General features: G+C 47.0%; 1 protein-coding gene across 5 annotated transcripts in view; it reads right to left on the bottom strand.

The window, feature by feature from the left end:
- Window positions 1-4,452: 4,452 nt before the first annotated feature.
- STAG3 (stromal antigen 3) overlaps window positions 4,453-23,193 on the bottom strand; it is a 34,980-nt gene continuing 16,239 nt past the window's right edge. Inside the window, exons 9-33 of one of the 5 annotated variants that reach the window (XM_023197225.3) lie at window positions 21,034-21,157; window positions 20,455-20,553; window positions 20,165-20,244; window positions 19,748-19,855; window positions 19,373-19,487; window positions 18,957-19,062; window positions 18,679-18,782; window positions 18,004-18,096; window positions 17,801-17,890; window positions 17,372-17,572; window positions 17,181-17,251; window positions 16,990-17,077; window positions 16,477-16,557; window positions 16,302-16,394; window positions 15,995-16,163; window positions 15,745-15,881; window positions 14,529-14,630; window positions 13,873-14,021; window positions 13,528-13,656; window positions 13,277-13,434; window positions 7,677-7,851; window positions 7,313-7,414; window positions 6,974-7,055; window positions 5,047-5,118; window positions 4,453-4,842 (exon numbers count right to left, since the gene is read on the bottom strand). In XM_023197225.3, the coding sequence (XP_023052993.1) occupies window positions 4,834-4,842; window positions 5,047-5,118; window positions 6,974-7,055; window positions 7,313-7,414; window positions 7,677-7,851; window positions 13,277-13,434; window positions 13,528-13,656; window positions 13,873-14,021; window positions 14,529-14,630; window positions 15,745-15,881; window positions 15,995-16,163; window positions 16,302-16,394; window positions 16,477-16,557; window positions 16,990-17,077; window positions 17,181-17,251; window positions 17,372-17,572; window positions 17,801-17,890; window positions 18,004-18,096; window positions 18,679-18,782; window positions 18,957-19,062; window positions 19,373-19,487; window positions 19,748-19,855; window positions 20,165-20,244; window positions 20,455-20,553; window positions 21,034-21,157 (2,737 nt within the window). In that variant the 3' untranslated portion in view covers window positions 4,453-4,833. Of the gene's footprint in view, window positions 4,843-5,046; window positions 5,119-6,973; window positions 7,056-7,312; window positions 7,418-7,676; window positions 7,852-13,276; window positions 13,435-13,527; window positions 13,657-13,872; window positions 14,022-14,528; window positions 14,631-15,744; window positions 15,882-15,994; window positions 16,164-16,271; window positions 16,395-16,476; window positions 16,558-16,989; window positions 17,078-17,180; window positions 17,252-17,371; window positions 17,573-17,800; window positions 17,891-18,003; window positions 18,097-18,678; window positions 18,783-18,956; window positions 19,063-19,372; window positions 19,488-19,747; window positions 19,856-20,164; window positions 20,245-20,454; window positions 20,554-21,033; window positions 21,158-23,193 lie in introns of all 5 variants that reach the window. The other 4 variants (XM_023197222.3, XM_023197223.3, XM_023197224.3 and 1 more) reach the window with 4 other exon arrangements.

Genomic DNA, 23,193 nt, shown 5'->3' with positions numbered 1-23,193 from the left:
AGTGCAAGTTAAAAAAGGTAAAGCCTTATTGAAAATCATTAAAAGTAATCTTAAAATAATTATTCGGGCTGGGTGCGGTGGCTCAAGCCTGTAATCCCAGCACTTTGGGAGGCCGAGACGGGCGGATTGCAAGGTCAGGAGATCGAGACCATCCTGGCTAACACGGTGAAACTCTGTCTCTACTAAAAAATACAAAAAGCTAGCCGGGCGAGGTGGCGGCACCTGTAGTCCCAGTTACTCAGGAGACTGAGGCAGGAGAATGGCGTAAACCCAGGAGGCAGAGCTTGCAGTAAGCTGAGATCTGGCCACTGCATTCCAGCCTGGGCGACAGAGCAAGACTCCGTCTCCAAAAAAAAAAACCAATTATTTGATATTAACAGACAATGCCCAGCGGTGCCATGTGGGAGGCAAGCCACCCAGATGCCAAGGCAAGAGACCAAGGAGGGCACAAGCTGTTCCAGTATAATAAAGAAAATATACAGAATAAGAATAGTTATACTAGAAATATAGATATGATTATATATGAATATCACTAACCATTAGTTTATAGCATTACTCTTTATTCCAATATTATAATAATCTTTGTTCTACAATCATAACCTACGAAAAACCAGGCCATACAGAGATAGGAGCTGAAGGGACACAGTGAGAAGTGACCAGAAGACAAGAGTGTGAGCCCTCTGTCATGCCCAGACAGGGCCACTAGAGGGCTCCCTGGTCTAGTGGTAACGCCAGTGCCTGGGAAGGCACCCGTTACTTAGCAGACCTTGATCTAGTGGTAGCAGACGGGGAAAGGGAGTCTCCCTTTCCCAGGGGGAGTTAGAGAAGACTGTTTCACCACCTCTTGTGGAAGGTCTGACAGTCAGGCCCGCCCACAGTCATCCGGAGGCCTAACCGTTTTCCTGGGATGCTGTGCTTCAGCAGTGACGCACCTGTTTCACTTTCATGTTCCGCTCTGTACACCTGGCTCCACCTTCTAGATAGCAGTAACAGAATTAGTGAAAGTATTAAAGTCTTTGATCTTTCTGAGAAGAGCATAGAAGAAATAATGACGTAAGCTGTCCTCTCTCTCTCTGCCTCGGCTACCTAAAAGGGAAAGGCCCCCTGTCCGGTGAACACGTGACTCACATGACCTTATCAATCATTGGAGATGACTCACACTCCTTACCCTGCCCCTTTTGCCTTGTATACAATAAACAGCAGCGCGGTCAGGCATTCAGGGCCACTACTGGTCTCCACATCTAAGTGGTAGTGGTCCCCTGGGCCCAGCTGTCTTTTCTTCTATCTCTTTGTCTTGTGTCTTCATTTCTATAATCTCTTGTCTCCGCACACAAGGAGAAAAACCCACAGACCCAGTAGGGCTAGACCCTACAGTGACAGACCCTAAAAAGCACTGCTCTGCATCACTTGTCAGGCTGGGCAAAGGCCTCCGTGCCTGCTACCTGAGCTGGCCTCAGCTCGGTCCAGCCTGGCCTGGACCTGGCCAGTGGGAGGTGCTGCTGAGAAGCCGGAGCCCTGGGCTGTCCCAGCCGGCCGGCAGGGGGCTTGCTGTCACGAACCCTTCACAGCTGAGCATGTCAAGGTGGAGGCATGCACAAAAAATATCCACAGATGTTGTGCAGCAGAAATAAAGAAAAATTCTAATCTTTTAAGACACAAATATAGTATCGCTACTTGGCCTTTTGGCCAAGATCAAGTGTAGATAAAAACATTGTAAGTCATTATTACCCTGGAATATGATCAGTATCCTGAGGGAAGAGGCAAACCCCCAGCCCATCACCACACCGCAGCTTGTGCACTTCAGGTTTTGTGCTCCCAAACAATGCCTATTCTCATGAGGGTACTGTTGTCTGCACTGGGAAATCATCCTCTGACCTGTTCACAAGTCTTTCAGATGAAGATTTTCAGCGGGTTTGGATCTATTTAAAAAGCAATTAACAGCAAAGAGGAACCTAATCCACTTGCATTTGCCTGTTTTTGAGAGGTACTCCTGGCAGTTATGAAGGTCATTAAAATTAATATCAGAATAAACAACTTTTTTTTTTTGAAACGGAGTCTCGCTCGGTCGCCAGGCTGGAGTGCAGTGGCGCAATCTCGGTTCACTGCAACCTCTGTCTCCCGGGTTCAAGTGATTCTCCTGTCTCAGCCTCCCAAGTAGCTGGGACTACAGGCGCACGCCACCACGACCAGCTAATTTTGTTGTATTTTTAGTAGAGACGGGGTTTCACCATGGAGGTCAAGGATGGTCTCCATCTTTTGACCTCGTGATCTGCCTGCCTTGGCCTCCCAAAGTGCTAGGATTACAGGCATGAGCCACTGCACCCAGCCCTAAACTGAACTTTCAACTGAACTTCAGAAAATGTTGAACCATGATTTTAAAAAAAGTTTCTCACTTTGCTCTCACTAAACCCTTTTTTAAGAGCAAAAAGGTATTTTGCACTGTTAACCAATGAAATATTTTAAAACACTTATTTCATCAACTCATCTGTTACATTTTAAATGTGTATAATATAGAATTACTATATATTTATATAACTTAAAAATTTTTAAAAACTGATATAAATGTCCAAACATTGGGAGTCTTATGACTCTAAGGCCCTGTTCCAGTTGCTATGGCTACATAACAAACCCCTCCAGACTGAGTGGTATAAACCACCATCTTATTATGCTCATGGACTCATGGTCAGGAATTTGGAAAGTGCACAGAAAAGATGGGCTGTCTCCGCTCCCTGATGCCTAGACCTCATCTGGGAAAACTGAAAAACAGGGGAGGTTGGATCATCTGACTCCCGTCTGGACTGAGTCTGGCAGCCAACATGGATGTTGGCTGGGACCTCGGTGAGGGCTGCTGGCAGGAACACCTACACACAGCCTTTTCCTTCGGCTGCTGGGCATGCTCACAGAATGGTGACTGGGTTCGAAGCATGAACCCAAGTACAAGAAGAGACAGGAAATGGAAACTGCCAGTTTCCTTAAAATCTGGGCCCACTAACTAGCACGGCATCATTTCTATCATCTTCTACTAGTCAAGCTTCACAGAGCCCATATTCAAGGAGACAACCTAGACCCAGCCTCTCAATAAACAGCGTCAAAAGCTTTAGGGAGTATGGTGTCAAGCTCCCAGATTCAAAGGCTGTGACTCAACCCAGTGCACTGGGCTGCCTGGCTGTACACAGGTGTCCATATTGATGCAAAGCCCCCAAGCTGCTCTTATCCTCTTGTGAAGCACCCTTAGCTTGGCTGATATTTAAATAACTCAGCAATCTTTCCCCTCCTGGATTCTTAGAGACTCCACATCTTCTCCTCAGTTCTCCCACTCTGTTCCCTCATCCCATACAACAAGCTCCTCTCTCTGGAGCTATTCTACCTGAATACAGGCTAAAGATCTCTCAATGAGTTAGCCTTCCCCCCAACCCAGCTCTGACTCCCTCAGACTCCTTTCCAAAAGGAGACCCACAACCCAATTTCTTCTAGCTTTTATCTGGGAGGGGCAGGTGGGGGCAGAGAGACAGAATAAAAGGGGCGAAGTAGTCTTGGCTAAGTGACCTGATCGCAGGAAGTCATGGCTCTTTCTGCACAGATCACTAGCTGGATGGCTGTATCTGGCCTAGGAGACCACAGTGAGAACCTGTCACTAAAGCAGGTACCCATGATGGGAAGAACTGGAAATTATATCTAAAGAGAGAGGCTGAAGCGTTCCTTAAACCACAGAAGAAAACAGTGAAAGTACAAAATGACAACAGCTGTCTTCAAATACTGCTTGTCAGAGGGACAAGAGAGAATAGAGGTGCTGTGCTGCTCCACAAGGCAAAACAAGAGCAAACGTCTGTCTGAGTTTCAAGAGGCCAGCCCTGAGGCTGCACTGCGGCAGTCTAGGTAAGAGATGATGGTGACAATGTGTGGAGGACATAGGCCAGAGAACATTTTTCAAGTCTTGACAGAACTTGGTGAAGAACTAGCTGGAGAAGGCAAGAGTGAAGGTGACATCTGTCACTTGAATTTTAGGGTTGGACATTTACAGTAACTCCTTAGTTTCATTTTAACTCTTAGATACTGTGATTTGATCAAATTCCAAATTATGACAGGTACCTTTGGGATGACAGGATAAAATTTCCTTTGGAAAGAACCCCTGGGTGAAGGCTGCCAGGACACATGGCCTGGCCTGGCCCACGTGGGTGAGACAAGCAGATTTACAAGTTCCTGCTCTCCCACCTGTCAGCACAACTTTCACTGATGCAGAGGCTGTGGCCACTAGATAAACTACTCACAGGCAGTCAATCTCTCCCTATCTTCACTGGCTCACCCCGCCTCTCAGTTACTAAGCAATACTTCCTGGAGAGACTGTAGACAAAGCACCTGCGGGGTGTGGGGACACCTATACACTGGGCCATGGGACAAGGCAGACGAAGAACCTGACCTCCATCCTTTAACGATCTCAAGCCACACCTCAGGAACGTGTGGATTCAAACATGTTTATTGAGCGAATCATTAGGACAAAAAATAGGCTGAGAAAGATGTTCCAAAAATCCAGGAAACTAGGGGCTCTTTCCATTAGACACAGAGAGGCGCTGCCCCTCTCCACTCCAAACAGAACAGGAAAAGGGCAGGGGGACTGGGTCACAGTGCATTAGGGAGGACAGGGTCTCTCAGCTTCTCTACCCCAACATCACCAGAGGGAAAGGTTAGGTTAGAAAAACAATGCCCAACTCCTTCCCCTCAGAGCCCAGGGCTGAAGCCTGGGGGAATGCTTCATTTTGCTCCTTTTCTCTTTGCCTTTTCCAAATGGTCACATCCTTGAGGTGGGGAGTGAAGCTGGGGAGGGGCCCAGTCATGTCAGAAATCCTATAATGAGAAAGATGAAAGGAACACACAGGACACAGCAACAGACCAATGGGCAGACCGTCCTCCCCTGGGTTACCGTAAAAGCCCCAGAGACAGCTCAGAGGACCACCCCCAGGCTGTGGCCTTTCTGTCAATTTGATGAGTACATGGGTTGCCTGCCAGCATTTCCCAAGGACACATAACTCCTGCTCTGGGGACACTCACCTCAACATCCAGCTCTGTAGAATCTAAGAGGTCCAGCCCACACTCACTGGGGGAAGAGTAGCTACTTGCTTGCTAGAGAGAATGAAGTTAAGAGTCAAAAAGGCCTTTCCACACTCCTATCACTTCGCAAACAAAAAAACCAGTTCCTTTCCCAGCCTCATAAGAACAAATATGGGCACAGCAGGCCCCTATGGCACCTCCTGGTACGGATGTTAGTGTGGACACGAGGATCGGTCCTGACTGCAGAGCGCTTCTTGGCCTGCTGACTGAGCCCCTTCAATGCCTTTGGTTTGGAAATCAGAAAATGGATTTTTCCTGAGATGTTAGGAAATAATATTTTAACAGAGGCCTTGCTCTCTAGTCTCTGGTTTGAAGGTATCACTGTTTGGTTTCTCCTTCTGAGCACTAGACTCCCCTGCTCTGTTCTATTCTGTTCTTTTTCCCTCCCTGAAGAGAACAGAACAGAAGAATAACAGAAGATACACAGCCTGTAATGGACTGAATATCTGTGTCCCCCCAAACACACATGTTGAAATCCTTCCCCCAGTGTGATGCTGTTTGGAAGTGGGGCCTTTGGGAGATGACTGGGTCATAGGGGTGCAGCCCTCATGGATGGATGAATGCCCTTCTAAGCCTAGGTCAGAGAGCTATCTTGCTGTTTCTCCTCCAGGTGAGGATACAACTAGAAGCCAGCAGTCTGCAGGCTGGAAGAAGGCCCTCACCAGAACCCAACCCTTGGACTTCAGCCTCCAGAACCATGAGAAATAAATTTCTGCTGTTTGTAAGATACCAGTCTATGGAATTCCGTTACAGTAGCCTGACCTCACACATAGCCCTTTTCCATGTATAAAGTGGTTTTACCTTATATTTTATGTAAAAGGTCCATTTTATTTATTTTTGAATTGTTGATTTTTTTTTTTTTTAAGAAACAGGAGTTTACTATGTTACCCAGGCTGGACTCCAACTCCTGGACTATTGATCCTCCTGTCTCCGCCTCCTGAGTTGCTGGAACTACAGGCTAACAGTTCTGTTTTAAAGATGAGAAAATGGGCTGCACGCAGTGGCTTACACCTGTAATCCAGCACTAAGGGAGGCTGAGGCAGGTGGATCTGCTCGAGGTCAGGTGTTCAAGAATAGCCTGGCCAATATGGCGAAACCCCATCTCTACTAAAAATACAAAAAAAATTAGCCAGGCGTGATGGCACATGCCTGTAATCCCAGCTACTTGGGAGTCTGAGGCAGGAGAACCGCTTGAGCCCAGGAGGTAGAGGATGCAGTGAGCCGAGATTGTGCCACTGCACTCCAGCCTGGGCGACAGAGAGAGACTCTACCTCAAAAAATAAAAATAATTCAAAAATAAAGATGAGAAAATGGAGGCTGAGAAGGCATAAAGCGCTAACTTGACATGGAGTTGAGGACTAGCATTCAGGTCACCTCACCCCAAATGCCAGGCTTTTCCCACTACACCAGCAGCATTTCCTCCTGGGGAAACAGGCTAGGTTAGAAGGGGAGTGAGGGAAGGGACAGGGAGGGGAAGTCCTCTAGTAGGGAGAGGGAGGACAGGGGGTAATGTGTTGGGAGGAGAGACACTGAAGGGGGCTGCCACCTGGACTGAATGACCTCCCACCTCCAGCATTAGGACTTCCAATTCCTAGGAGGTTCGGAGGCAACAACATTTACTTAGGGATTGGGAGCAAGAGTGCTATTCCAACCTTCTTTGGTATTTGTAATTTCTTTTCCTTATTCTTTACTAAAAGTAGAGTCCAAGCAAGTCCAAACCAACGTATAACCTGTCCTCCTTTACTCTAGATTCATTCAGCTTTCAGAGACCAGGGATCACCAAGTGGGGAGAGGGGAAGCACCCTGGCTTCTCTTTGGCACATCAGCCCCTAGTTCTTGAGAGAGAAGGGCAGGGTGGTCCACTCACCATGTCTGTATCCTGCCGTTCTTCACTTGACTCATCCTGAATTTCTAACTCTTCTTCCTCGTCCTCTTCCATAAGGCTGAGTCTGATGTAGGGGCAAAGAGTCAGGCTTTTCAAACTGTTCTTTGAGGACCCCTGAGAGTTTCTCAGACACCCGGGGTGGGGGAAGTGGGGAGTAGTAAGTACAACATAGTAGGTTTCCAGATTGTGCTGACAGGAAGTGCTCTGTGGCTAAAAACAAGTCCAAAAAGCACCCACAGAGAGGCAATGGGTGAGACAGGAATCCCCTTACAGTGGGCGACAGATCTGAAGTGAAGACAGGAGATGATGAGAAAAGCTCACCGCATCAGCTGGTTGCCCAGACCAGGACCTGAAGGGTTGCGTGGAGTCTGGAAATACTGTGGACCCAAGAACCTTGACCTCTGGGTGCCTGCGACGGGCTGACTGCTGGGAATGAAGCAGGATCAATGATGGGATAAAAATCAAGAGTAAGAAGAGGAGGATGTAAGGCAGCTGGTGTTAACGGGGAGAAAAGCTCAGTGTTGGGAGAGATGCATTTTAAAGCTAAAAAATGGAGAAGGATTAGAGAAGAACCCAACAATGAGGGACTGCTACAGTAGAGAACTACAAAACAGAAACAGCAAGATGGAGGTAGCCAGACACCAAACTGGGAACTCAGACACCCAGATTCCCTCCATGGCCTCACCCCTGGGCAAAATCCAACTCTGAGCCATCTTCTTCCTCCATCTCTTCCAACCCCCACAGGGGCTGCCTGCTCTTCACGGCTGTGGAGGTGAGGGTGGGCGTGGGCGGGATGCTGTTCAGCTTCAGACTTTCTTCCTGGGACGAGGAGCCGTCCGCTCTGTTATGCTTGGCAGGCCCTGCCAAGCAGATGCACACATTAACCACAGCCCAGGCCTGCAACAGGTGTGCTCTCTTTCCAAGACCTGCCCGGGATTTAGTAAGGGAAAGTCAACCAAGAAGAGAATGGAAAACCTATACAGCCTCATTCTGTTGCCCTCAAATGGGCACAGCCCTATGTACTAAATACATAGCCTTATGTACCAAAAAGTAAGGCTTAGAGAATTGTAGTTAGGCCTTGTCCAAGGAAAACTTGCTACATAGCTTAGAAAACTAGATGGAAAGATATATAAATATACATTTCACAGATAAACTGTAAGAGGTGAACAGGTGAACACAAATATGAGGGAGTGTTGGAGTCTCTAAGATTGAGAGGTCTGAGTTAGCCAATGAAGACATTTGAGATCCTATCCAAGATTTCTGTGGTCAGAAAAAGCTTAAAATGACAATAGAGTTTTGGTACCAGAGGCCAGAGTGGACGCATGAGGGCCAGGAAAGAACTGGAAAATGGGAGACAGGATTTTCTAAAAGCTAGAAAAAAATGACGTGATTACAATGCCAGTATAATTGATATGATATGAAGGGGGACTTACCTTCTACAGAGATTGGAGAAGGTAGAGGAGGAGAAAGAATCCAAAGATTCTCACTGCCTGAGAAAACCCAGGCAATACTATTTTAAAGCATCAATCAAATTGATATTAAGTCTGTCAACTGTAAACAGTCACACTCCCGTTACCCTCCTTCTCCATGGCCATGTTCATCCACTGAAAACAATAATCCCAAAGTGAGCTGCTATGGGTTTAAGCAGAGGGCTACAGAAAACAGGGAAGAGCCATACCCCTGGGCTTGTATGCCCAGAGGGGAAACCTTGGGGCCCCAGGTGTGTCCTCCTGGTCTCCCCGAGCTATTAGTGGTGTGATGCCCGAGGGCTGGGCCCTTGAGTCTCTCCTCTTCTCCATCTTCACTAACTTCCCCATTTTCACTAGATTACCCAGACACTGAGGTTCACATCCTTAAACATCACCTACACTCTGCCATATCCCTAAAGGGATCTCAAGCCTTCAGCTCTCCCCTGAACTCCATCTTAACAGCCCCCACGGTTTGTTCAACATCTCCGCCTGTAATCCCGTGGCCAACACCAATGCCCCTACCTTCCCCCACAGCTATCTTCACTCTCTGCCTTCCCCATCTCAGATACTGTCAACTCCATCCTTCTGTCAGGCCAAAACTTGGAGCTATTCTCAACTCCTCTTTTTGTTTTATATCCCACATCCAGTTTGTCAGAAAAGCCTACTAGAGATACCTTGAAAATGCACCCAGAATCTGGCCGTTTCTCGGCACCTCCACCATTGCCCCTGGCTTAAGAAGCTCTCTTATCTTGAATCTTGGGCTGGATTCCTACAATAGTCACAGCCTTCCTGCTGGTATCCCCGCTTCAAGCCTTCCCCCATCTCCTGTCGTTTTCAACACAGCAGCCAGTAGGATTCTTTAAAAACAGAGGTTGATGCTGTCGTTCCTCTGCTCAAAATCCTCCAATGGTTTCCTACTGCACTCAGAGTAAAAGTCAGTCTCTGCCTTAGATGCTCTGGGATCATGCACCCTATTTGGTCTCATATCCTACCATCTGCATTCTGGCCATAATGGTCTTCTCTGCTGTTCCTTGAACATTCCAGGAACATTCCCCCCATCCCCTCATGGCCTCAGGACTGGATGCTTCCTTTGCTATGCTATTCTGATACACACTAAGCAGCCTCCCTCACATGTGAAAAAAATTCGCTGGGAGTCCAATAGGCTGAAATGTGTCCTGCACTTTGGGTTCCTAAGTCAGCAAACTGAAACTCAACTCAGAGTGAAAGTGTTGTGTGTAACCTAGGAGAAGGAAACTTAAGCTTAACCAGTCAGAAACTACTGACTAACCTCTAACAAGAGATTTATGGTCAGTTAACCTCTAAATATGAACTTTCCACTTTAACCAATTAAATATTTTCTTTGTCTTGCTCCCACAGACACCTTATAAGTGTCCCCACTGGTTTCCTCAGTGGTGGCACCCTGAACTGCTTGCCGTCTGTCACTGCCTGATTGATAAACTGCTGAATGCTCAAATAAACCTGTTAAAATTTTAATGTGCCTAAGTGTATCTTTTAACTTATTTTTAGGCTTTTTGCCCAACATTTGTGTTCTTGAGTCTTCCCTTGATCAGTCTTTGTAAGACTGCAATCCCCAACCCACCAGGATTCCTTATACTCCTCCCTATTTTTTGCCATAGCATTTACTACTATCTGACACCCTCTAAAGAAAGAGATTTTTGGCTTTTTTGTTCACTGCTGTATTCCCAGCACATGGCGCTCAGTATCTATTGAATGAATGAAAACAATCTCTTCAGTTTTATCTTGCCTTCACAAACTCTACGCTTTAGGCAGAGCGATCTATGTACCTCCATGCTTCGCCCAGCACACAGCGTTCTATGCTTTGCTTGTGCTATTCTGCCAGCCCATGATGCTCTTCCTTCCTCTGTTCAGCTTACACAAATATTACTTATTTTTTAAGCGCCAGCATTTCCATCTTCTTGGTAAAGCCTTCATCATTCTCTGAATTCTACGGCATTCATTTGTACAAGCCTTCAGGCAGTTATTTATTGGCAATTGCTCATAATTCGGGTTTTCCATAATTAAAATTTCCCCTTTTCCTATTAGATGATAAGCTGCTGGAGGATTCTTCATGGCCCCTAAAACACTGAACATAGTATCTTGCATATAATAGGTCTTTAACAAATACATATTAGTTAATTGATTAAAGCAGAGTTTCCTGGTGGTATAAGATATAATTTTAGGTGGTACACAGAAGACAGCAAAAAGAAATCACACCCCATCTCACATCATACACAAAAATTAACTCAAACTGGATCACACATCTAAATTAAGAGCTAAAACTGTAACTCTTAGAAGAAAACACAGGAGTAAATCTTTGTGACCCTGAATTAGCCAACAATTTCTCAAGATAAGGCCTCAAAAGCAAAAGCAACAAAAGGAAAAAGTAAGTTAGATTTCACCAAATTCAAGAATATTTGTGTTTCAAAGGATACCACCAATAACATGAAAAGATAACCCAAAAAATGGGAGAAAATGTTTGCGTATCATAAGAAATCTCGTGTCTAGAATATATAAAGAATACTTAAAACTCAACAATAAAAAGACAGCCCTATTTTAAAATAGTAAAGGATCAGAACAGACATTTCTCCAAAGAAGATAAACAAATTGTCAATAAGCACATGAAAAGATGCTCAATACCACGGGTCATTAGGGAAATGCAAATTTAAACCACAATGAGATACCACACCTTACAGTTACTAGGAGATGGATAAAATAAAAAATAATAAGTACCAGTGACAACATGAAGAAACCAGGGCCCCCATACATTGCTGGTAGGATTGTAAAATGGTGTAGGTACTTTGGAAAACAGTGTGGTAGCTCCTCAAAAACTTAAATATAGAATTGCCGTATGACCCAGCAATTCCACTCCCAGGTATATCTCAAGAAAACTGAAAAGATGCATCTACCCAAAAGTTTGCACATGCATGTTTAGCAGCATTATGCATAAAACAGCCCAAATGTCAATCAACTGACAAGTGGGTAAGTAGAATGTGGCATATCCACACAATGGCATATTGTTTTGGCCATAAAAAGGTATGAGATACTTATATATGTCAAAGTATGGATGAACCTTGAAAACACTGTGCTAAGTGAAAGAAGCTGGACATAAAAGGCCACATATTATATGATTCAATTTATATGAAAGGTCTGGAATAGGCAAACCAAGAGATAGGAATTATATTAGTGATACTAACCTAAGGCTGGGAAGATGGGCAGAGACTGCGAATGGGTATGTGGTTTCTTTTGGAATGATGAAAATGTTCTAAAATTAGATAGTGGTGATGGTTGTACAATTCAGTGAATATGCTAAGCGTACACTTTAAAAGTGTGATTTTTGGCTGGGTTGCGGTGACTCACTAACACTTTGGGAGCACTTTGGGAGGCTGAGGTGGGCAGATCACAAGGTTAGGAGTTTGAGGCCAGCCTGGCCAACATGGTGACACCCTGTCTCTACTAGAAATACAAAAATTGGCCGGGCGTGGTGGTGGGAGCCTGTAGTCCCAGCTACTCAGGAGGCTGAGGCAGGAGAATCGCTTGAACCTGGGAGGCAGAGGTTGCAGTGAGTCGAGATCACGCCTCTGCACTCCAGCCTGGGTGACAGAGCAAGACTCCATCTCAAAAAAAAAAAAAAAGAGGTGGGGGGGATGATTTTTATGATATGTAAGTTGTATCTCAATAAAGCTGTCACATAAAGTCCCATTTAAAAATGTACACTAGAAAACACATACTTGCATATGAAATGATTGCTACAATGTTACTTAATATGCAGCTGTTTTTTAAAAAGCAAAGAAAAAACCTCAGGCAGCCAGGCACAATGGCTCACACCTGTAATCCCAGCACTTTGGGAGACTGAGGCAGGTGGATCATGAGGTCAGGAGATCAAGACCATCCTGGCTAACATGGTGAAAACCCGTCTCTACTAAAAATACAAAAAAAATTAGCCGGGCATGGTGGCAGGCACCTGTAGTCCCAGCTACTCAGGAGGCTAAGGCAGGAGAATGGTATGAACCTGGGAGGTAGAGCTTGCAGTAACCCGAGATCAGGCCGCCACTGTACTCCAGCCTGGGCGACAGAGCAAGACTCCGTCTCAAAACAAAACAAAACAAAACAAAAAAACCTTAGGCAACTTATAAGACAACAGGTGATCTGAAGGGAAAAAATAATGAAGGTTGTGTAAAAGTGTCTAAAGTTTGGAAAATGATGGGATACAAGACATTGAGGAGGGGGACTCTGAAGGTATAGATTTCTTAGTTCAATATTTGGTTTTATCATTGGTTTTCGATTTCATTTTATTATTATTATTATTATTATTATTATTATTATTATTATTATTATTATTTTTGAGATAGAGTCTCGCTCTGTCGCCCAGGCTGGGGTGCAGCGGCACAATCTCAGCTCACTGCAACCTCCACCTCCCAGGTTCAAGCAATTCTCCTGCCCCAGCCTCTCCAGTAGCTGGGATTACAGGTGCGTGCCACCACGCCCAGCTAATTTTTGTATTTTTAGTAGAGACAGGGTTTCACCATTGTGGCCAGGCTGGTCTCGAACGCCTGACCTCGTGATCCGCCTGCCTCAGCCTCCCAAAGTGCTGGGATTACAGGCATGAGCCACGGCGCCTGGCCCTCTATTTGATTTTTGATGCAGGTTTTCAGTTAACTAAACCTTGAAAGAAATTAATACCCTGAATGACAGTAGATGCTCAATGAAATATTTGACAAAATAAGTTTGAAGGCAGCCAAAGACCACCTGCACTTATCCACGCTGGGCACCCCCATACCCACACACAGCACCCTACCTTCAACACGCCTCCTTTTGGAGCTGGGGAGGACCTGAGGGCTGTTATCTGCTGTGTTCTCCACAGGGCTGAGGGAGTGGCAGTAGGTGGTGACTGGGCCCCAGGGACGGCCAGGTGCCTGGGAAACTTGCTGTAGGCACTTTTCTAGGTAGGACAGTCTAAGAAAGAGGTGGAACCAAAAGGCTGAAGGGGCTACCGGGCCCTCAGCAGGCCCTTCCCTAATCCACATCTCTATCCACCCACCAACTTACAAAAGCTGTTTGTCCTGATGGAAGAGTCGGGGGGAAAACTCTGAAAGGAGCTCCAGGAATGCCAGATTTGGAGGCTGATCGGAGGAGCCAGCTGGAGGAAGCTCAGACAAGGAGAACTTGATGCCTTCCCTTGGTTGGGCAGAATTCTTTTAGGAAGAAAGTCTCTTCCCACTTCCCTCCCAGGGCTGAGATATCCTGTGCCAGTGCACCCTCCCTCTGTCCCCAGCCTGTCTCCAAAGGCATACCCACCACTAACCTGACTGCTATTCCTTGACACACATACCCTCCCTCCAAGACCTTGTTCCCAGCCCTCCGTGAACACGGCCTCCAACCAATACTTCCTACTTGTGTAGCATGACCACAAGGTCACGGTTCTGCAGCTGCTGGGGTCCAAAACTCAAGGCAAACCTCCGGGCCAGGTCCCTCATCTCGATGAAGGCAGGAAGCTCATTCAGGCCCTGGGGCCCATGGTCCTGCAGCAGTTCCGTGTACAGCTGTGTCCAGGAGACATGGTGCATGTGGGAAAGGGAAGAACATGGCAGAAACAGAGAAGTCCAGTATCCTCTTCTCTACTCAGAAATTCCAAAGGCCTTGGGACACCATCTACTACTTTTACTCTTTCTTTCCTTCTAAGGAACTCCCCTGATACTAACCCCTGCAGCAGACAACGCCCATCACCTCTACTCTGTAACATTAAATAAAAATGTCTATAGTAACTGAAGGAGGCTGAAAGAGAACAGACTGAAAAATAATTAGGGATTCCCCATCACTTCCTTGTTGGCGTTCCAACATTCTGATAAGTTACTTTTGATGGGGTTGCCCAGTCAGTTAAAAAAAAAAAATACTTTCCAAGTATTCGAATGAAGGAACCTATCATGTAAAGTTAAGAGTCAAAACAAGAAAAGTTACTGCTCTTAAGGATCTTATATTCTGAGTGGCTGAGGGTAGACAGAGACTTGGGGACAACAGGGAGGGCATGCCCTCAAGGCAGAAGGGCGCACCTGCTTGAGGCTCAGCAGCAGGATTCGGGAACAATGACTTCGGTCAATCTGCCTTGCTCTAGTTAATGTTTCCTTGATAATGTCACCATAGTCATTGTAGAACTGAGGGGAAAGAGTGGGGAAGGTAATGTCTGACCGGTAGAAAAGACCATTTTGTTTCTTCCTTCACATCACTGATCATGTCTCCCTCCCAAACTGCCTTAGGTAGGAAACATGAACTGAAGCATAAAATAATTCAGACTAGACCTCATCTCTAATCAACAGGTGCAAAGCCCAAAATAAATCAGAGTTTTGGTAAACAAATAATGAAACAGGCTGGGTGCGGTGGCTCACGCCTATAATTCTAGCACTTTGGGAGGCCATGGTGGGCGGATCACAAGGTCAGGAGATCGAGACCACCCTGGCCAACACGGTGAAACCCTGTCTTTACTAAAACTATAAAAATTAGCTGGGCATGACAGCACGTGCCTGTAATCCCAGCTACTTGGGAGGCTGGGGCAGGAGAATTGCTTGAACCCCAGGAGGTGGAGGTTACAGTGATCCGAGATAGTGCCATTGCACTCTAGCCTGGCAACAGAGCTAGATTCCGTCTCATAAATAAATAAATAAATAAATAAATAAATAAATAAGAAACAAACACTGCCACACTGCCCCAAGCCCAATTCTTGGAGAAGTAAGCCTGAGACTGCCCTCTCACACAGCACTGACACCTTCACTATTTGTCTCTCCCCAACTACAACGGAAGCTCCACCAAATAGTAACTTGTGTGTTTTGTTCACTGTTGTGGCCTTAGTTCCTGGAATGGTGCTTGGTACACAGCAAATGCTCAATAAGCATAAATCAATACTGGTGGGTTGAGGAAACTGAGGCACCTATCTAGGTATCCTGTGAGGATTGATCCCTCTTTTATTCTTTTTTCCTTCTTATGTTACCCCATTCCATAGACAGGGGTCAGAGAAAAATAAATATTTCTTGACAGGAAGAATAAGCTATTTCCCCTCCAGTGAATTTCTTCACAGCTTTTTCTCCATAATTATTTACTATTAAGTCTCTTTTCTTTGTCCTCTTATTCTGAACTCCCAGTGCCTTTCCCTCCTACTTCTCCTTTAAGCTTGATATCATTGGATATCCCCCACCTGTAGTGCTATCGTGTTTGAAGTCATAGCTGTGCTCAACTTGCTCTCTTCTCTTTTATTTCTGTAGGGCCTTGCTGTACCTTGTTGTAGTGTTTGAAAACATCTGAGGCTGCGTCCATCTCCAGCACCCCATAAAGCAACAACTTGCAGAACCCGGCCAGGAGGCGGCGCCGCTGGTGTAGCCGCTCTATCTGTAAATGATCCTCCTGGGAGTCACCTGGCTCACAAGGAAGGCAGAAGGGAATCATAGACTTAGGCTTCCTGCCCTATATTCCTGAGCCACACCCAAGCCCCAGCCCTTACTGAGCCCCAGGTATAGAGTCACTGCACCACTGCCCAGGTCTCCCAGCTGGATGAAGACGTGGTCCATGAGGAAGCTGGCTAGCTCAGACTGGAGAGTAGCTTCAGGAAAAAAGACAAGTGGCCTAAGGAAATCACGGCCCCCAACAATCATCTGAGGGCTAAAGATGAGAAGTAGATCACTTAATAAGACAAAAGCCTGTAGGGGGAAAAGAAAGGATGTTTAAAAGGACAGAATGTTTCCCAAGGTAGAAATGACACTTGTCAATTTCTCCTTGGAATGGGGGATGCAGGCAGGGATACTCGCCTTGTTGCTCCCACTTGAGTCAGTGCTCACCTGCTCCTGGATCTCAGTATCCACATCTGAGAGACAACTCTGGCAGAGTTCACAGAAGGCCACCATTCTGTCCCTCAAACTCGACAGCTGCCTCTGTGGGCACAGTGGCTTGAAAGGGAAGAATGAAGACACAGACTCTTCTGTTCCCACTCCCCCATCTAAGACCCACACTCACCTGGGAAGCATCTGATTTAGAAATGTGGGTTAGTGTCCAGAGAATGGAAAAATAGACAAGAGTCAAGGCTGGCAGGATAACCTGTAACAACAAAGTGTTTGAAAAATGAGGTTTGGGTCAGGAGAGGAAGAGACAGATAGGCAGACACACACCAATGAAGAGGAGAGAAAATGAGTAAGGGGAGAGCCAATTTCTTTTCCAGTGGAAAATGAATGATATTATGGACACTCTTCAGAGGCTTCTATACGAAGTAGAAATGTCACCGCTCCCTAATTTACTCTACGTCTCCTAGAATCCCTCAATATTATCCTTGGCTTCCAGGAAATCTAAGAAGACACTGGAAGTTGAGTCTACCTTCTAAGAAAGGAATGTAAGAGGTGACCCCCCGACCTGATCTTCCTCGCTTTGTCCACTCTACACCTTGAGACTTGATGCACCTGGTGGCCACCTAGAACATAGGTCCTTAAAATCTAGCTCCCTAATCCCCAACCCATCTCTAGCCTGTCCACTCACCTGGTGAGGAACTTCTCCTGTGTCCACAGCCTTCTGCAGGAGTTGACAACATGGCTCATAGAGTTCCCAGCGAGTCAGGTCATGAGCGCTTTGTGGAAGAAATGGGAACGTTATACTGGAAAAGAACAGAGGGAACCAACTCCACAGACACCAGTAAAAACGGGATGGGAAAGAGGAGGAAAGCCACTCACTTGTAGAAGGCAGAGAGGCGTTTCAGAGTGGCTGCCAGATTATATACCTCATCCTCATCTAGGAAGGACGACTGAGGAAGAAAGAAGATCCACAATAGCATTTCCCCCAGAACTCATCAGTCCACGTCCCCTGTCTTGCAGCCCCTCCCACCCTTGTTTGGGGTGTCCCATTATCCAGTCCCAGCTTCTACCTGCAGCAGCTCTTCAAGCTCCTGCTGGAAGCGGTCAGTCAGCAGATCCACTAGTTGGCTGCGGGCAAAGTCGGCCCGGCTGAAGAACGTGAATTCCGGATTACAGAGCAGGTAGAGGGCATGGGCCCCAGCCTCGAGCACCGCTGGCTCGGCATGCTTCATCACCACCTCCTGGAGTTGCTGCAGGAACAGCTCCAGGTGCTGAGAAGAAAAGGCAGAAGATGGTGTGCTGTGGGGGTGGGAGGAGGGCACTCTTCTGGAGGGAAGTGGAACAGGGTTAAAAGCATTAAACTTCAAGGATAAGATGCCTAAGACAAGGCTTGCTGATTTTTCTGGAACCCAGGTTCTTGGGAAAAAAAAAGATACTGGCAATAGAACCCTTTGGCCCCAGCAGGCAAGAAGTGAGGTATAGGAAATCTATCTCCTTACCTTTTCCAAGCGCCCAGTGCAGTAGATGTGGAGGTCAAATGAGCTGAGAAGCCGGAGCAGGGGAGTGACCTTCTCTGCATCAGCTGAGAACTGTGATGATTGACAGGGAGGCCTCCTTATGAGTTGACACATTGCTAATTCCTACTCCCACCCCCACAGAGGCCATTTCCTTTCACTTCTCATGGTGTGATGCTGAGTGGTACCTTGGCCAGGAGCTGGGGCAGCAGGGGGATAAGGTGCTCAGTCAACTTCACCCTGTCATCAGCTTGGGTCTTGCGCTCCTTAGAGGTTAAGCCCTGGAATGAGAGTCACTTGGGGGTGGGGGAGGTGTAAAGAAACACTGGTGCAGGGGGTGTGTGCAGTCCTCCTCCCCGTGACCTTATCTGCCTGGAAGGAAAAGAGAACTCGGCAGCTCCCACGATATTTCTTTTCTCTGGAAATGAAATTCCCTTTTTTTTTTTTTTTTTTGAGACAGTCTTGCTCTGTCGCCCAGGTTGGAGTGCAGTGGTACGATCTAAGCTCACTGCAAGCTCCGCCTCACAGGTTCACGCCATTCTCCTGCCTCAGCCTCCTAAGTAGCTGGGACTACAGGTGCCCACTACCACGCCCAGCTAATTTTTTTGTTTTATTTTTAGTAGAGATGGGGTTTCACCATGTTAGCCAGGATGGTCTTGATCCTGACCTCATGATCCGCCTTCCTCAGCCTCCCAAAGTGCTGGGATTATAGGCATGAGCCACCGCACCCAGCCCTTTTTTCTGCAAATGAAATTCTTTAAAGGGTAGAAGGAGCACCCTAACCCCGGCCCGAAGGGTAAGGATGCACAATGCCTGTCAGGATTGAGTATTACTGACCTACCCACTCCACCCTCATGCCATACCTTCCTCCCAGTGACCCGGCCCACAGGTGGGTGCCCCTCTGAAGCTTGCCGGGCACTGGATACAAGGATTTCTATCAGTGTGCTTTCCTGCACATCACCCAGGTCTGGAGTGCCAGGAGGATCAAAAACACAGAATCAAAGATTAGCCACCTTCTAACTCCAAGTTCCCCCCAACCCCATGCCACCATTGCTGCCTTGTACAAGTCAGGCAAGCAATCTCTCCTGGTTTCACCCTAGGAAGTGGAAGGTCCCTGTCCCTGGCTCCATGTGGCACGCACTCTGGTCCTTCTCCAGCAGCAGGCTTGTCAGACTCTCCCAGTCCTTCAGCTGAGCCCCTGCACAGTCCCACAGGCTGTCTACTAAGTAAGCAGCATGGTCGTGGAGCTGGGGAAGGAGGTGCATGGGGAGTTAGTGATGGCATATTAAAATACCCTAGGAAGTGGTCATTGATTAAATATCGCTCTCCTTCCTACAGTGTCCACCCCCATCCTCCATTTGTCTTTTTTTTTTTTTTCTTTTTTCCAGTAGAGACAGGGTCTCACTATGTTGCCCAGGCTGGTCTCAAACTCCTGGGCTTAAAGGATTCTGCCACCTCAGCCTCTCAAAGCGCTGGGCTTACAGGCGTGAGCCACCAAGCCCAGCCCACTTGTAGGTCCTATGCACAACAGCCAGACTTCATCTCTGTGTATGTCACCTCGCTTTCCACAAAGAAGGACAGCAGAAGCTGGAAGAAAGTCCTCTGGGCGCCTGGGCTCTGGCGTCGCTCTCTTCCACCTATCGTTCTTATCTCGCACTCAGGGTAGAAGAGTCTGGTGGAAAGGACACAAGGAAAGGGCTCAGCATAGGAGGAAACAAGGAGGTGTAACGATGACCACAGAGGGAGGAGATGGCCCAAGGAGATGATAAAGGAAAAGGAGGTGCAGAGCTAAGGAAAGGCCCAAGGAGCAGAGAGGAAAGGAGACACCAGAGAGACTTCCATGGAGATGGGGAGGCCTTAGGTAGGACAGCAGCAAATGGGGTAGAGAAACCGAGAGGGTGGTGTTAAAGAAATAAAAGGGGCCCTACTCACTTCCAGTACAGAAATTCGCCTGCAGCACAGGCCAGGCCTCGATTAGAGGCATACACAACGGGGTAGATGCTCTCGCAGTCTGCGTCCGTCAGTACCCCTTCCATGTTCCTGCCCACAGAAAAGCAGAAAGAGTGTGTGAATAGCGACATTGTCTTCTGGCACAACCAAGGCTAGAAACCAAAAGAGGCAAAAGGAACGAGGACATAACTCACAAAGAACTTCTAAATGGAGAGTGGAAGACAAAGGAGTATGGGGAGTTAGAGAAGACAGAAATATCTCCCCCTCGAGATACTGCAACTCAGGAATGACCTCAGTCAACCTGCACAGATGGAAGAGTCAACTAGGACAGGTGGAGGGAGAGGACCCTGGAAGGGGCAAAGGTCTGAGACACTGGCCTCCCCTCTTCCCAGGACTCACTTAAGGATAAGTATCAGTAATCTGACGGCCTCCACTGCCACATCGTACTCTTTGTCCATGACCATGGAAACCATCCGGTCCTGCAGAAAGGAGAAAGTCACTCGATATCTCATTACGCAAATTCCAAACATTCTGCTCTCTTCGAATCAGAAATTCCTAAAGAGAGTGCCTACACAGAGGAAGATGCTGGGATAGCCAAGACATCTTAGAGCATGAGAAGTAGAAAGATACAAGGTGGGGAAACGGGAATCACGACAAAGAGCCAAGCCAAGGAGTGCCACCCATTTCACCTTGAAGCGACTGGTGAAGAGCTCCAGACGTGCGGTCAGGTCCCGGTTGCCATACAGCCCTTTCAGGGCCTTCAGGCACTTCAGGCGGACTTCTCGGTGCTGATGAGGAAGGAAAACCAGGAGAATGGAAACAAGACTAACCATACTCTACTTGCCCCTACTGAGCCTCCAGACTCCCCTCTCCGATCCCTCATTATAGCTTGGGTGTCTCCTATACTGAGGACTCTGAGATGTCAGAAACAATTAACAGCTGTCTTCTTACTTAAAAAACAAAAGGATCACAGCAGTACTCATGAGAAGGATACTTTGGCTGCCCCTTAGCACCTGCATTACCATCCATCAATAACTCTCTTCCATGGGAAAGTCTCTCTCCCCATACCTCATGTTTTGAGTCATTTTATCTCCTGGATATGTCTCTCTCTACCTTATCCTACCCTCCCCAGTGCTAGGGGAGTTTCAAGGTTCAGTGCCTTGATGGGTTAATCATTGCTCACTAGGTAAAATATCTCAGTGGCAGGCCCAGGAAAAGGTGAGGAAAAAGATGAGGGAAACGGAAAAGGAAACTGACTCGAATCCCACCTTATCATGCAGAGTCCAACCAATATATTTTAAATAGCTGTCGGTGAGGAAAGAAGTGCTGTAGCTTTGCATCCAACACCCAATTTCCTCGATGCAGATAGCACGGATCTCAGGAAGGACATCCCTAGACACAGACAGATAAGTTGCCTCTTATAGTCACCCTCTCTTCAAACTCACTTTCCATCCTACCAGATAACTCCCTCTCATGGAAGAATTTATGTTCTTGAAATGCCATGCACCCCATGCCTTTCATTTCTTCCTCCCAATGTAAATACTATACATATATATAGCAAAATACATGTAAATATTTTTTCTTTTTTTTTTTAAGGGATGGGGTCTCTTGCTATGTTGCCCAAGCTGGCCTGGAACTCCTGGGTTAAAGTTATCTTCCCACTTTGGCCTCTCAAGTAGCTAGGACTACAAAATGTGCCGTAACCAGTTAGTAAATATTTTCTGTTACCAAACCATAAAATAGTTAAACACCAGCCTTGTAAAGCCTAATTCCCCACTCTACCTGTTGCCCAGGCACAATCTCGGCTCACTGCAACCACTACCTCTCTAGTTCAAGTGATTCTCCTGCCTCTGCCTCCCGAGTAGCTGGGATTACAGGTGCACCACCACGCCCAGCTACCTTTTTGTATTTTTAGGGGAGATGGGGTTTCACTATGTTGGCCAGGCTGGTCTCAAACTCCTGACCTGAAGTGATCTGCCCATCTTGGCCTCCAAAGTGCTGGGGTTAAAGGTGTGAGCCACTGCACCCGGCCTCCATACCTCTTTTAAAACCCAATTTTGAAAGTTCATTCAGGTGGGGCATGGTGGCCAAAAATTAGTCAAGCATGGTGGGGGGCGCCTGTAGTCCCAGCTACTTGGGAGGCTGAAGCAGGAGAATTGCCTGAACCCGGGGGGTGGAGGTTGTGGTGAGCCGAGATCGCACCACTGCACTCCAGCCTGTGCGACAGAGTGAGACTCCGTCCCAAAAAAAAAAAAGGTTCATTCAGCTGTTGGCCGAAGTGTGGGAGTTTTTTTTTTCTTTCTGAGACAGAGTCTCGCTCTGTTGTCCAGGCTGGAGTGCAGTGGCGCCATCTCGGCTCACTGCAAGCTCTGTCTCCCAGGTTCATACCATTCTCCTGCCTCAGCCTCCTGAGTAGCTGGGACTACAGATGCCTGCCACCAGGCCCGGCTAATTTTTTGTATTTTTAGTAGAGACTGGGTTTCACCATGGTCTCCATCTCCTGACCTTGTGATCCACCTGCCTCGGCCTCCCAAAGTGCTGGGATGACAGGTGTGAGCCACCATGCCCGGCCCTGAGTGTGTTTTAATTCCACATTAAGAAAAGGTTAAATCAGCTGAAAGGGTCTGGAAAGGCAGAAGTGAAACCTAGGTAAGAGTGACAAACATCTACAGATACCATAAATATATGTGTGTGTGTGTGTGTGTGTGTGTATAAAATATATATAGAGAGAGAGAGAGAGAGAAAGAGAGACGGAGTTTCATTCTTGTTGCCCAGGCTAGAGTACGATGGCATGATCTCGGCTCACCGCAACCTTCACCTCCCGGATTCAAGTGATTCTCCTGCCTCAGTCTCCCAAGTGGCTGGGATTACAGGGATGCGCCATCACATCTGGCTAATTTTGTATTTTCAGTAGAGATGGGGTTTCTCCATGTTGGTCAGGCTGGTTGTGAACTCCTGACCTCAGGTGATCTGCCTGCCTTGGCCTCCCAAAGTGCTGGGATTATAGGCATGAGCCACCATGCCCAACCTACAGATACTCTTTTTAACTTAACTTAATCAGGTCTTTAAACAATATAAAACTCCCCTGCCCTTCGCACAGTGAGACAGCAGGCTGGGCCAGGAGAAGGCTCACCAGGCTGCATGCATCCCTCAGAAAAGTCCCGCCTTTCTGTTCTCTGCTCTTATTCTCAAGTCTCCAACCCCAGAAAGATGAGGAGTTGGGGCAGATCTGGGGCAAAACTGGAGCAGGAAAATACTCAGCAATGCTTTATTCTCTTATTTTCTCCCAGAAGCACTTACAAGATCCTTTGTAGGTGGTGAGAAACTAAACCTCACCAATTTGAAACATTTGTTGTTAAGAGTTTTTGCTCCAGCCACATTAATTCTGGGACTAACCAAATAACTAAGGGTTGGAGGGGGGGAACCTT

Source organism: Piliocolobus tephrosceles, chromosome 8 (genome assembly GCF_002776525.5).
Source record: "Piliocolobus tephrosceles isolate RC106 chromosome 8, ASM277652v3, whole genome shotgun sequence".
Taxonomy (NCBI): Eukaryota; Metazoa; Chordata; class Mammalia; order Primates; family Cercopithecidae; genus Piliocolobus; species Piliocolobus tephrosceles.
The sequence above is the reverse complement of the archived record's forward strand: the minus strand, read 5'-3'. Positions and strand labels throughout refer to the sequence as shown.